The sequence below is a fragment of the Sinohyriopsis cumingii genome, chromosome 5 (assembly GCF_028554795.1).
Source record: "Sinohyriopsis cumingii isolate HCF-2022 chromosome 5, ASM2855479v2, whole genome shotgun sequence".
Classification (NCBI taxonomy): Eukaryota; Metazoa; Mollusca; class Bivalvia; order Unionida; family Unionidae; genus Sinohyriopsis; species Sinohyriopsis cumingii.
In genome coordinates this window covers 60,108,286-60,123,968 of record NC_142965.1, presented here as the reverse complement: position 1 = coordinate 60,123,968, position 15,683 = coordinate 60,108,286, and the positions used below count along the sequence as shown (strand labels likewise).

The 15,683-nt window shown below is 35.0% G+C and overlaps 1 protein-coding gene across 3 annotated transcripts; it reads left to right on the top strand.

Moving 5' to 3' along the window:
• Positions 1-1,242: 1,242 nt before the first annotated feature.
• Positions 1,243-7,167, top strand: LOC149799261 (uncharacterized). Of its 3 annotated transcripts, XM_089958565.1 has the most exons (3): positions 1,243-1,725; positions 3,787-3,896; positions 5,244-7,167. In XM_089958565.1, exon 3 carries the CDS (start codon positions 5,280-5,282, stop codon positions 6,426-6,428), a length of 1,149 nt encoding a protein of 382 aa, XP_089814691.1. In that variant the 5' UTR covers positions 1,243-1,725; positions 3,787-3,896; positions 5,244-5,279; the 3' UTR covers positions 6,429-7,167. The 3 variants fall into 3 exon arrangements, with proteins under 3 accessions (XP_089814691.1, XP_089814690.1, XP_089814689.1); XM_089958564.1 differs by lacking the exon at positions 3,787-3,896 and having other exon boundaries at positions 1,244-1,725; XM_089958563.1 differs by lacking the exons at positions 1,243-1,725; positions 3,787-3,896 and adding an exon at positions 3,958-4,126.
• The last annotated feature ends 8,516 nt before the right edge of the window (positions 7,168-15,683 follow it).

Genomic DNA, 15,683 nt, shown 5'->3' with positions numbered 1-15,683 from the left:
CAACATAGGTCAAGAGAGGGTGTATATAATGTTATTGCAACATAGGTCAAGAGAGGGTGTATGTAATGTTATTGCAACATAGGTCAAGAAGGAGTGTATATAATGTTATTGCAACATAGGTCAAGAGAGGTTGTATATAATGTTATTGCAACATAGGTCAAGAGAGGGTGTATATAATGTTATTGCAACATAGGTCAAGAGAGGGTGTATATAATGTTATTGCAACATAGGTCAAGAGTGGGTGTATATAATGTTATTGCAACATAGGTCAAGAGAGGGTGTATATAATGTTATTGCAACATAGGTCAAGAGGGGGTGTATATAATGTTATTGCAACATAGGTCAAGAGAGGGTGTATATAATGTTATTGCAACATAGGTCAAGAGAGGGTGTATATAATGTTATTGCAACATAGGTCAAGAGAGGGTGTATATAATGTTATTGCAACATAGGTCAAGAGAGGGTGTATATAATGTTATTGCAACATAGGTCAAGAGTGGATGTATGTAATGTTATTGCAACATAGGTCAAGAGGGGGTGTATATAATGTTATTGCAACATAGGTCAAGAGGGGGTGTATATAATGTTATTGCAACATAGGTGAGGAAGGGTGTATATAATGTTATTGCAACATAGGTCAAGAGAGGGTGTATATAATGTTATTGCAACATAGGTCAAGAAGGGGTGTATATAATGTTATTGCAACTTTGGTCAAGAGAGGGTGTATATAATGTTATTGCAACATAGGTCAAGAGAGGGTGTATATAATGTTATTGCAACATAGGTCAAGAAGTGGTGTAGTCTCCTTAACTTTTAGATTAAAAACTGCTTTGAAACTATTGTCGTCTTGTAGTAAGAAATTCAGGATTATATCATTATGGTGCATCAAGATCACTGGTACATCAGTGCATTCAAGATTATTGGTACATCAGCACATTCTGGATTGCAATTCATTTGGAACACCATTGGAATTCGTTTACATTTGGACCAGTAATATAACTTTATTTTGAGTTTACAATGCTGTTAGTTCCTTTTAAATTTAAATTTTTATGCTAGGGCCTCTGCTAGTTCTTGTTCAAAATATATCCCCGGTTGCCCCTCCCTCTCTTATCGGCCCTGTTCGCAGAATCAATTGTACCCAGAATTTTCTTTTCATACGCAATGCTGTAAGGCTATCAACAATAGTGGAGAAAGAGTGGCACAGATACTACGACACATCTCGCGCCTGAAGAATCGAAAACCACCAATAAAATACTGTGTGGGCGCCATTTCCTATTTATGATATGTTGTGATCATAATGGAGTCGACAGTTTCGTAGGTTATAATAATAGGAAAAAGACAATATCTGTTTGTAATTTGGCTATAGGCTGTAAACTAAATTTAAATTGATCTAAATCAAATAAATTTATAATTGTAGGTGAGTGAACATTTTTAAATCATCTATCCCGAGTAAAATCTATATGCTTTCTGTATTCTTGCCTTTTCAGAAAAGAGCAACAATACTGAAAGTAGTCCTCTTCCTGGTACATCTGGGTTTCCCTCTTACGTGGGGACTATATACTTTATGGCCTTTTATAGTCTTGATTACGAAGGTAAGAGGTAGCCACTTACTGGCTAGAAAGAAACTCGAAAGAAAAAGAGACTAAGAGACAAAACTACGGATTTGCTGTTATCAAACGACATTTCCAGCAGCCTTGTATAGGACAACTTTAATTGACGCAGTTGGTAAGTGGGCGTAAATATAAAGACATACAAGTGCATTATTATTATTATTATTATTATTATTAAAGACTATTCAGAATTTGCAGTAAACTTTGATTTTCATGGTGGTCAAAAAGCAGTAACAATGCGAATATGTAGCCATGGCACAATGTTGTTTTCATTTTAAGAACGAAGTGGATGTGAATTCTGTATGAATAGTAGATAATAGAACATTTTGATACAAGTCCGACTTATATAAAACGCGGGTGTGTTGAGATATCTAAACATTTAATTTGGTGTTTAACGCCAGATCACCACATGAAAGACAGCCAAGGCAATGAGAATTAAGTGTACAGGTACACTACGGCAGCCAAGGCAACGAAAATAAAGGGTAAACAGTTATACTACGGCAGCCGATGCAATGAAAATAGTGTATTGCACACAGATACACTACGACAACTAAGGCAATGAAAATAAAGTGTATTTCATTCAAATATACTACGGCAGCCGAGGATGGTTGATCTGAGCGGGGTAGAAAAACCTCTTTTCCTGACTCTGAGTCCTGCACACTTGCCACAGACTTGCCACAGAATATCTGTTTGCGTGTGTGTGTGTGTGTGTGTGTGTGTGTGTGTGAGAGAGAGAGAGATATTGTCAGTTTATTCCTCTGGGAAGTTTATTCTTCATTTATTTTCAAAATATTAGGTTCGATAATGTTTGAGATAAATAAACTTTCAACCCTGTTATGGACACATTTATTGTAAAATATGTGATAGCCACAAAAAGGGAAATCGTTTATATGCTTATTTAGTACTGTAAAACTGCAATATGTATACTTTCACTATTAATATTTAATTTAATCGTTCTACGTTGATCGTGGAGGAAGAAAGCGATATCCATACATACATACATACATACATACATACATACATACATATATATATATATATATATATATATATATATATATATATATATATATATATATATATATATATATAATACGTCAATGTCAAGGAAGTTTAAATTGCATAATCATCAGTGTTGTGTATATGAGAAATAGTGGCCCTTGACCCGATGTATATAAAAAAAAAAACAATTCACCTGGTAGTGTATATATTTACTATCATATTGAGTGTATGTTGGTGAGTGACACGAAACTCTTGGTCTTTCAATATAAAAAATATTCAGAACTTCTTTAATAGTGGAGATAATATCATATATAAAATAATCCAGTACTTCTTCTTCTCTCTCTCTCTCTCTCTCTCTCTCTCTCTCTCTCTCATTAAGTGTGAATCTTTATTTCAATAGCTTATTCTTTGTCTCGTTTGGTTGTGACAGGGAATTACTTAGGGCAATTTGTGTATACTTGCAATAAGGAAGTACATAAGATAGGATCTTTGTGTATACTTACTATAATGGAGTACATACGGTAGCTTCTTTGTGTATACTTACTATAAGGGAGTACATACGGTAGCTTCTTCGTGTATACTTACTATAAGGGAGTACATACGGTAGGTTCATTGAAAGGGTTTTCATTACAATGATAGTTTTAGCCTTCAATCAGTCATTTCTTATGGAACAAGGTTTCAACTAATCGTTCGGAAAATGACCATTGCCTAAAATCTGGATGACACGTTACGATCTAAATTGATTTTGCAATACATTTAATACCTCTGTGTGTGTGTGTGTGTGTGTGTGTGTGAGAGAGAGAGAGAGAGAGAGAGAGAGAGAGTTTATAGCACCGTTGCTGTGAAAAATGCGACAATATTTTAAAAGAGATTGTGTATAATACTATAATATAGTGATCTGCACTTTGACGAACAACGTCAAAACACAGTCAAAATTACCCTGAATACACCTAAATGCCCGTATCCCTCTTAGAAAACCACATGATTATCCTGATCATTTGAGTGTCAACACCTGACAGGAAAGCAGATTCCTCAAAGTAAGTAATTAGAGGGAAAAGTAAGTTTTGACACGTGTTTCTCTCTTTATTTTTATATAGTGTAGCATTCACAGATAACAGGGTTAGTCGATATTACACATACTAATTACATTTATTTCTTCCTTGTCGGATCTCAGTGAGTAGTGAAGAGGGCGTGGTTTCGTTGCTGACGTCGAAGCCTCAAGAACCAAGAGAATAGTGAAGAGGGCGTGGCTTAATTGTCGACCTTAAGTCTCAAGAACCAATGGTGGTTGCATCACGCTTATACCGACCATCCCTGCTTACTTTATAATAGAGCTAATAATAAATCTTAGAGCTGTTTTGTCCTTTCATTTTTGACCAATATCATTAAACCATATATATATATATCGAGAGAAGTTACAAATGTATATTCACAACCGTGATGGTTTGCTCGATGTGTTCACAGGGATAAAGACTTATTCGATTTCATCGTCAGTTAGGACTCTAAATAACGAGGTACACCTTTAACATATCCTCAAATTTAAGTCGTTTAAATAATAATAATAATAATAATAATAATATTGTTCCCAAAAATTGTCACTGCTTTCAACAACAATAACAGGAACCATTATTATTATTTTTATTACTATTCTTCTTCTTTTTCTTCTTCTTCTTCTTCTTCTTATTATTATTATTATTATTATTTATACAAACACGATGCTTACAATAATGATAAGACGATGAAAATAATTCGTAGTAGCAGTAGTACACTGACAGAAACAAAATCGATGACGAAGACGATTATAATGCTAATGATGTTGCTGCTTCTGCTACTACTACTACTACAACTACTAATACTACTGTTGCACCCAATATGGTACATTATTTTGATGTAGTACTATAACAAGATTGACCATGTTTTATGTAACCTATATAGTCCATATGTCCATGTAATATACCATAGCATGGCTGACAGTGTTTTAAATTGGTGGTTTTCGATTCTTCAGGTGTGAGGTGTGCCGTAGTATATCTGGCACTCTTTCCCCGCGATTGATAATCTCACAGTATCGCGTATGAAAAGAAAATTCTTGGTACAATTGATTCTGCGAACAGGGCCGTCAAGAAAGCGAAGGGCAACCGGTGATATATCCCCATAGCCCGGGCCCCTAAGGACATGCAGATTCGGGCCCTAAGGGGGCCCGGGCCGAAAAACACTTGTTAATTTTATAAAAGAAAATTTTTGTTTGATCAAGAACTAGCAGAGTCCCGGGTGTTTCTTACCCCAGGGCCCGTGATCGTTCTCTACGGCACTGCAGTCTGAGAACGAAAGGTATCTTGTAAATATTGTATTTATAAGTTTGTAGTCTTGTCCCCATCTCATTTTATCATTTATCCTTGGCAAGGGTTAGAAATTGATTGTGTGAATATGGTCTGACTTAGTTCTGAAAAATTAGGCATGAGTTACTCCCCCTCCCCTTCAATTATATAATCACATAAAAAAGGACGCAGATTCGCTTTGATCCAGTTCTCTTGCCATTCCTGCTTTTTTCTTCTTCATCTCTTCTGTTTCTAGCGGTTGAAGTTTTCCTTCGTGCTAACTTTAAATCTTTATCCAATTAATTTATATTTTCAGGTTACCGAGAGATAAACAGTGACACATGTGATTATCATGGCGGCAGAGTTCACGGCGACGATTAGCGTTAATAATTCCGAAGAAGGGTATTCTCTTTTAGGCTGTACCGGATGTGGTTACATCTTCTGTATTGAAAAAATGAAGAGATCAACACGAATTAAAATCCTGTGGGGTTGGCTCATTATAATAACACTGACATTATCGTTAGTTCTTAATTACGTCATATATGGTGCAAGATCATTTACAGCTTCCGAAACAGATATGCGTGTTGTGAGAGACAAAATTTCCTACATATTCTGCAGCGGTGTTGAAATTCTATCCAATGATTATTTGTTTGATACTTACCTAATAGAAGGAGAACTTACAATTCAGGAAAAGAGAGAAAACTCAGTATCATTCACTAATATCAACTTGAATCTGGATGAATATAAGTACTTTCAATTCTATTTCCTATCCGGTTCAACAGTTAAACTTTCACATTGTTCAGAAAACAATGTAACATTCTACGTGATTGCTGGGAAATCGAATTTCAAATTGTGGCAGGAAAACAAATTTTGTGAAACCTGCTCTATAGGTAAAGAGTTTTTATTGGGACGTAATGAGTGTAATGTACTTTTAAACTATTCAACGTTTCCAAAATATTCTTTTAACGTGTCGACAGAAGATTCCTATTTCTTAATATATGCTAATAACCCATTTCAGTCCACAAATGTGTCCATAAAATGCACCCTTGACCGATCAGTCTATGATGTCTCTAGGGCGTCAGAATCGCATTTCTCGTCTATGGACTGGTCCTTTGAAATCGACAAACCAGATCAAAACGTTCTATTCATGGTTAAACAATTATCAAACCACCTGCAATATAATCCTTCCGAAAATTTCACGACAAGGTGCATATCCCGAGTTTGGATATATGTTCTTATATTCGGTGTCGGGTGTATTTTGTCTGGGGCAATAAGTTGTACTCTGATAATCGGTTTATGCAAGGACTCTCATCTATATACCAACAGAATTCATTTTATAACTTACTCTGAGCGTACACCATTGTTGAGAGGTACAACTCCGCCTCCTTCTTACGCTGACGTGATTCTTACGCCACCTAAATATGAAGACGTCATTACAAAGAAGGATAAAGATCTGCCATCTTATCAGGAAGCAGTGTTACACGTCGTATCGGACTCTTGACTCGACCGAAAATTCGCCTCATTGTATTCTGTGTTTAAGCCACAGCATATAATTTGGTACCTTCCGGCATCATCTCTGTACGGTGAATATGTTCGAGTCATTATTTTTGTAGCCGTACGGTAAAATCGATATGAAATATCGAAAGGAATGTTAAAGATATGGTGAGGGGATCAAATATAAGAAATGGCAAACATATTTTTTTTTGTCGCCTATTTGTTACCAACAGGTAAAACGATCTGTATTTATGTAAGTTGAAATGTAATAAATAAAACACCCAGTGATGATATAGTTAACATTCATTATTACTACCATTAGCTAGACTAACATAAAGTGGTTACATAAGTAGGGTGGTATACATATAGCGATTCCGCTCCAGAATCAACCAGCTACTAGTTATGTATGTATGTATGTATGTATGTATGTATACATGTATGTATGTATGTATACATGCACGCATGTTGATAAATCATTTAATTGCAGACAAGTCTAGGGTTCTAATGATATATTTATTATTCAACATTTTGGGGACCTTGGTACGAGACAGATCCCCCAAAGACCGTTCAAAAATTAAACTTATTATTTAAGGTAGGTGAACAATATGTGTCCTTATCCACATACTCGTTACGGAATCCTGCAATGTAAAAATTTCTCGGAAAGTTTGAAGTGAAACAGTAAAGAAAAACTCAAATTTAGCGCATTAATATCCGTTTGGCGGTTAAATAAATACATTAAAGTTGAAGATGTTTTCAGTCTAAATTCTTTTTCGTCTGTATATGAAAGAAAACATTATTTATCACCACCACCACTCTCTCTCTCTCTCTCTCTCTCTCTCTCTCTCTCTCTCTCTCTCTCTCTCTCTCTCTTCAATGCACACACATGTATTTTTCTCTAGCATGACATTATGTTTAATTTGAGACAGGTGTAAATATTAAGATTTTCATGTTACTGTTGTTTTGGAGAATCGCTGTTTTCATATTCTAATGAACGTTTGCTTAGGTAGGAAGAAGGATATGTAATAATTTACATTTTATGCACGTATACCAATATTTATAGTTGACGCAAATAACGTGAAGTGAAAACCACGACTTAGGGTGAAAATAAGGACTAATAACATTTTAATATGTTGTTTCAAACGCGATCGAGTCAAGAAAAGAAACGCATTAAAGAAAATTGTTGACTGTGAAATTTAGCTCATAAATATGCATGCTAAACTAAGTTCAGATTTAGTTTTAGTGAGACCTTCTTATAGACTCAGTAACTGCATAATTTGATTAAAACTTGATCAAACACGGAAAAACGCAAATTTTGAATAAAAACTATATAGCTATATTTTAAATTAACATTAGCTCATATATTTACATAAATAGAAAATAATACTAATTTAATCAAATGGTTCGTATCATATAGCGGCATACTAGGTACTTTTGTTTTCTCAAGTTACACCACGCTTTTAGTTCTATTTTTATTTTTTCAATTTACCTTGCATGGGTCAGTTCGGGTTTTTAAACATTTATGGATTTTGAGCAAATCAACTCCTTAATATTACTGTTGATTTTGGACGAATTTTAATTGATGCCTAGCTTTTTGGTGTAACGACAAGAGAAGTTACAATAGAATGACTATGCTGTATTCTTTCTTTTGAGGTCCTTATTTTCATGAAGTATGTCATATTTCTACGTGGTTTAAAATAATGTTTTATTATTATTATTATTATTATTATTATTATTATTACAAGATATGTGTAATTTAATTTTATTGATGCAGATGGGTCGTGGGTTCGATCCCAGGCCGAGTCATACCAAAGACTTATAAAAATGGTACTAACAGCTGCCTCGCTTGGCGCTCAGCATTAAGAGGTTAGTGTTAGGACTGGTCGACCTGGTGTCAGGATAATGTGACTATGTGGTGCATCATGTAACATGTCTGCGGCATGATGCCCCAGTGTTAGACATCACTATAAACTGCCACATTGCAGACATCTTAGCGAAAAATTGTTAAAGATACCTTAAAAATCCAAATAACACACACACACACACACACACACACATAGATGCAAATGGAAATATTCAATATTTTAAGAAATATTTTTGCTTAAATATGAAGTGAATATATTTGCCAAATGGAAATTTAGATTCATATAATAATTTATATTAACTTCCTTGTGTATTGTATGTCTTACGTGAGCATAAAGAGAAATTTAAATATAATCTCCTAGGCTTGAAAGTCGTTCACTGTGACCAACGATATAATAGTTGGTCGTAGTTATTTTGTAAATCTGTAGCCTTGAGAAAACAAAAGAAAACCAAATGCTCCTTTCTGTGCCTTCTTAAATTCATGAGCCTTTCTAATGAAAGAAAGAGAGAGAGAGAGAGAGAGACTGCATACGCCGGTTTATTATAATTATTTAATAGACTGGTTGGGCGATTGTTAAAAATAAATTCACATTCCTTTATTGATATGGTGTCCACGTCTCATGTGCCTGCATTAACGAAACTGAAGATAAATCTAAGAATGGTCATTAACAATCAATGATTTGAACATTTTAAACCTGGTGTGTGTCATCTAGTCTGAAATACATCGCTGCGTTCAGATTATTAGTCTCATGGTTATGGTAATCGGAATACCTCACAACTTTTCCCCTTTGTCAGGCTGGCTTTGGGAGGGACAGTTTCTTGCGAACTTGGGTCACATTATGTCTCACTGGACAGTTTATCTGGTTAATTTTCATCCGACAATGACCTATTGCAGAAAAATGAGAATAATTTTACACTGAAAATACAAATAAAAACAAACTAACGATTTGTGTTGAAAACACGAGTGAGATTTCGACCGCGGCAGTCAGGTTAATTCATTCATCATCATCATCATCATCATCATCATCATCATCATCATTTAAATTATAGACGTTTTGCCCATACGGGCATGTACGTCTGTGTTTAATTCCTTATACAACTGGTGGCTTTTATACTGAACCAAACCCTCTTTTTTACATTCATTTTTGACAGCAAAGAGCTATTTTGAATATTTTCCTGTGACAAGGCAGCTAAATGAATCAGTATGTGCCTTATGCATGAATAAAGTTCACTAGTACTATAACAAATCAGAATACTTTTCATCACCCCTCAACCATCTCGATCTTTAGATATTTACCTCTGAAGCAGACATATGTAAATGCGTAAGCCAAGACGGCTGTTCATTTGCAGCCAAAGTTACGCATTTGATCTCCAGTGCTAGTCTAACTGTGACAGGCAGTCACCAAACAAACCAACCCATTTTCAAGCCTAACTCAAAGTAAATCTAAGCCCCATTACATATTTAGCTTCTGTGTGAATTTATAAATGCTAGGCTTACCATAATTAGGATCATACCTTCTACCTTAAAATAAGGGAAATGTGTAAATACGAAACTATCCAGTGAGACCTTAAGGCTGCGGGTTCCTGATCTAATGACAAGCCTGCCATTATGGTTTTAAAACATGCTTGTCAGGATATGTACTATACGCATGCATCTCAATTGCATACACGGCTACGGGAAATTAAACTTGGATGTTGGCCTAACCCTAGCTCACTAACTTCAAGCGGTGCGGTTATGACATTTAGAACTATTTCTAAGAATGGTTAAATATGCCACATCTATTATGATATAACTAACATTTTCATGTATGACTGACTGACTGACTTTATTTCCTCTTCAAAAGACATTACATCAGATTAAACAAATTCAGGATAATACAAGATCATAAAATAGAACAGAAAAGTGACAAAAATACAATAGTAATACTGTGTCAGCTACCGTATTGACAAAACGAAATATCTCAATACCTGCAATTATGCAAATCTGCAATTATTTGGCTGAGCATGGCACTGATCTTTTAACAGTTGCTTGATGATGATAATATTTCGAAAAGTTAATACGTCTACAGTGTTATGTGCTTAACATTAAGTTCGAGATAGCAAATGAAATGGAAAACTTAGAACAGTGTAATTATATATGTAGTTTTTTTTTCATATGACACATGTATTTATGCATATATATACTTGTTTGCGCGTATGCGTGCGTGCATGCATTTATCTATGACTGTCTAAATGACTTAATTACCTCTTCAACAAAGATTATATCAGGTTACTACGATATATATTATACATATCATAAGATCATGAGACACAGTATAGACGAGAACGCAAGCATGATACATACATCGTCAACTAATGCATTTACAAAATGAGATATATAAATACAGAAAACCATATAGAAATCTCTAGGAAATATACATAAACAAATACATAAAACACACACACACACACACACACACACACACACACACACACATATATATATATATATATATATATATATATATATATATATATATATATATATATATATATATATATATACATACATACACATATACACACACACATATATACACACACATACATACACATATACACACATATATATACATACACACACATACATATACATACACACACACACACACACACATATATATATATATATATATATATATATATATATATATATATATATATATGCATGCACATACATACATATACACATACACACATATATCCATATACACATACATACACACACATTCATATACATACGTACACATATATACACATATACATACACATACCTACACCCATACGTACATACATATACACATGCATATATATATATATATATATATATATATATATATATATATATATATATATATATATATATATATATATATATATATATATATATATATATATATATATATATATAAACATATACACTGTATACAGCTGTCATACAACAATATTTGCGGATTTGACAAGAAGACTTTGACTTTTAATTGTTTATTTATTTTTAATGTTAATTTACTACTTACTTTTTATATCATGTTTGAACATGTTGGTTGATAGTAGGGCACACATTTTATTGTAGAATGAAGTTATGCTGTTTGCGGTCACCAACATGAGCCTATCTGATACATCATCGTCAATAGACGACATGTAGTCAACCCTGCTTCCAAGAAGTGTCTCCAACAATATATCTTCTTCTTGATTGAATAAGTTAACCCCGTCTCTCACTTCTAAAGAGTCAATCACTCTCTCAAAGAAAACGTTTCGTTCCTCAAGCAACATTTCGCAACCTAAAATAAGATGTTTCGCTCTGTCGTCAGTCTCTTTTCCACAGAGTATGCATACCATAACTTTACCAACAGGCATGATATATAGTTTCATTACTTCAGAGAGAGGCCATAACATGGATGGAAATTTACGCCCAAGATACCATATACTATTTAGTTTTAAGTCCAAATGAATGTTTCTGAAGTGAATTAAATCACCCCTTAGTTCCATATTTACTCTCCATGTAGTTTCTTCATGGTTTTGAATAATATCAATAATATGTCGATTCCAAACGAGTTTTTCTTCTGTTTGTACTCTTGCTGCATAGTCTGAAAGAACACTTCCCATACCATATTTCTTAGTTATTCTGTCAATATCTGGTATAAATCCCGTCTGTTTTAGCGGGTTGTTCAGATACTGACATAAGCGCATAATGAAAATTTTTTTCCAGATAAAAGTCCAATCGCCCTTACACAATTGGTTGAAAAAGAGCAATTTCATCCTATCTATGTATGCTTCCACTGAACAGAGTCCTAAGGTACTAATCGTTGCCTCCGTAGGCGAATATTTATCGAAAGCTTGCATACGTCGCGCTGCATATCTCTGGCATAATTCAAGTTCTTCTATATTCGAGTTTGATACCTGACCATAGTTCACATCCATATAGGACCGAGGGTAGAATAATTCTTTTCCAAATCTGCAGACTTGTTAGAGGGTTCATTCCTCCATCTCTGATACCAATAAAATAAAAAGAGTTTAGCAAGTGTTTGCCTTTATCGCATGCTTCTTTTATCGTGTCGTTTGGTTTTAAGTTGTATTTTAGAGGCATGCCGGCATACTTCTTACTTTTGACTGCCGGAATTGGAGATTTGTCGAGCAGAAAAGAAGGTATACCAGTCGTTCTTTTGTTAGTAAACAAAATGGTGCAACTTTTATCTGCGTTATATCTTAATCTCCACCTTTTCGCATAGTTGGAAATTGTATCAAGCAGCTGTTGCATTGAATGATGCGAGCTAGACATTACAGTTGTGTCATCTGCTAATAAGACACAAGGCAGGTGGAGATCGACAAGTTTTAGACCTCGCAAAGTGTGATCTAATTCCGTGATCAAATCATCTATCATTACTAGAAAGAACCAGGCAGACAAGATACGGCCCCGTCCTACACCCTGCCTAATATCGAAGCGTTTGGACAGCTTGCCCGCAAATAAAACAGAGCTTGCTACTCTCTCAAACGAGTCTTTCGTGATGCGCCAGGTCTTCCCTTTGATGCCAAGTCTGTACAACTTGTAGAATAACCCGTTGTGCCAAATTGTGTTGAAGGCTTTAGCATTATCAAGAAATGTAGCATAGACAGGAGTATTTTTATCCAAATAGTAGCATATATATTCTTTAATACAGAACGCTGCAGTGATACTATCGCAATTATTTCTAAAACCCTGTTGCAATGGATTTGGAAAAGAAATCTGCTTAGAAAATATAAGTAGTCTATTATATATAATTTGTTCTAGAACTTTCTGAAGCACTGGAATTATAGTTATATCGCGGTAATTATTCATATCTAATTTGTTCTTTCCTCCTCCTTTGAATATTGGTATTACCAAACCTTGTTTAAAGTGGCACGGGTACTTCTCGGCCTCGTACCCTTTTGTGAATATAATTTCAAGTAATTGTACACTGCTTGAAGGGTCCGCAAACAGTAAATGCTCAGCAACAATACCGTCGTGACCACATGCCTTATTTTTATTGAGAGAGCTAATTGCACTACTGATTTCGTCTCGAGTGGGAATTTTATCAACAACTTCATCAAAGTGTGAATAGGTTTCTTTACTATGTTTTCTAACCTCTGCTAAGACAATCTGGTAATGATTCTCATCGTACAGATAAGTATTCTCAGGTAGTGACAAACTGGAAAAATGATTTGCCCATAACTCTCGAACAGAGTCGTGGTTGCGTACAATATTTCCGTTTGATTCGATTTCGTGAATGTAATCGCGTTTATTTCTTTTATTCCGTATAAAATTATATAAAGTAGAAATATCGAGCTCTGCAGCCTTTTCAAGCTCACCGAATTGTTCTCTATCGTACATTTCTTTAGCTTTCAATAATTCTTTTGCAAACAATTTCTTCGCTTTGTTATAGTTCGCGTATGACATATATTCCCAGCCTCTTTTGGCCTACCATTAGAAATCCACACCCTGCGTTTCAGCCGCATTTCCGTGTGAAACTTTTTTACGTTTAGTAGTTTCCAATAGGGGTTAGCGTACGGGCAAAACCTCTTTATGGGGAGAAACCTTGAAGCTGCTTCATGTAAAATCTTTACCGTGTCTTGAATAATAATTTCAATATCGACATTCGTAGCTAGTTCTGCCTTATGCAGTTCCTCTAACAATTCATTGCGTGTTGCTTCCTTATATCTATTTATTTGTTCTGCTGAGGCTTTCTTCCAGTTTATGGAATGAATGATATGCTTGTCAACCATTGTTGCATTATGTACTAAAGGTGTGACCAACTCTATTTTTACAGGATGATGATATGAAATGTTCAAAGGATGATCATCTATTATTTCTGCCTTAACCACTAAATCGAATTTACTTTTTTGCAATAGTATATGGTCTATCAAAGATTTTGATTTGCCATCGGTTGAGAAAAAAGTAAAATCTGGCCCTTCACAAATGGATTGACTATTAACAGATACTAAATGTCTATCGCTCAGAAACTTTTCTAGAATAGTGCCTCTAGCGTTTGATGTTAGACAATTTGCTTTGGAGCTAAACAGTGAACTTAACTGACCATTGAAGTCTCCGGCGAGTATGGGAATGGTTTCTTTGCAGAAAATATCAAACTGATCCTTTAGTTCTTCTATTGTTTCGGAGTAACTTGCAATAGGAAAATTAGTTGATGGCAAAAGTGCCTCGAATATAAAATATTTAAGTCTATCGTTACATTTTACCTCTATCCCTAAAACTCTGTCACTGCCAGCGCTCGACAAGGGATTAACGCGGAGTGATTTCCTATAAAGGATTGCTATTCCCCCGAACCCCGTATGTCTTAGCCTTTCTTCGAAATTTACTGTTAGCCTATTGTCAGAGAGTGAGAATGATTTAAACTCTGGATGTATATTGTCTAGGAAACTGAGCTGCTCCGAGAGAAGCCAATGCTCAGTAAGCACAGCAACATCTACCTCATTTAGCAAAGAATACAAGTAAGGTGACCCACACATGACTCCTTTTACGTTCCATGTCATCAGATGAAATGTATGACTAGACATTTGTTGACTCAGAAAAATAGATTTTCAACAATTTACCATAATATATGTATTTTACTTACTGCTCCTTTATTTATTTCCGCCAGTGCTGCTTGGTGTCCTTATCGCCATAATCGTCATACCATTCTCTTGCCCATACAAAATTTGGCCAAAAACCTTCCTCTAAAACTTTCTCAAAGTCTAACTTATCTACTGTGATTAAAGCAGTAAAAGCGTCAGTAGTAAGGTGGGCCACTATACGTACAATGGAAATTAGCATTACGGAGACCCCTGGGCCACTATACGTACAATGGAAATTTAACATGGCGAAAAATCGTGGGTCAATATACGTACAAGGGGATTTAACATGGCGAAAAATCGTGGGTTAATGTACGTACAAGGGGAATTAACATGGGAAAAAAATTGTGGGCCGATATACGTACAAGGGGAATTTAACATGGGGGAATAGAGTTTGGGGATTGTTTAGGGACAAAGGGGAATTGAATATGGGATTTTTTTTTAAAATTTTTTTTTAAAAAAGGGGTAGGCAATGGAAAGGCTATCTCTTTTCGAGAAATATGGCTGGCCCTGAAAAGGGCCTTTGGGTTTTCTTCTGCTTCTAGTTTCTTCTTTTTCTCCACCAAGTTCTTATTTTATCTCCAACACTCTTTCTCTTCTTTTCTTTCTTTTTTTTTCCTGCTCTTCTTTCTTCTTCTCTTCCTCCTCTTCTTTCTTCCTCTTCTCATTTTCTTCTTCTTTTTCAATCTTTTCGTTCCATTTGATTATTCTTATTCTTTCCTCTTCATCCTCCTTCTCCTCCTTTATCTCTTTCATGACACCACTAATCTTGTCCTTTACC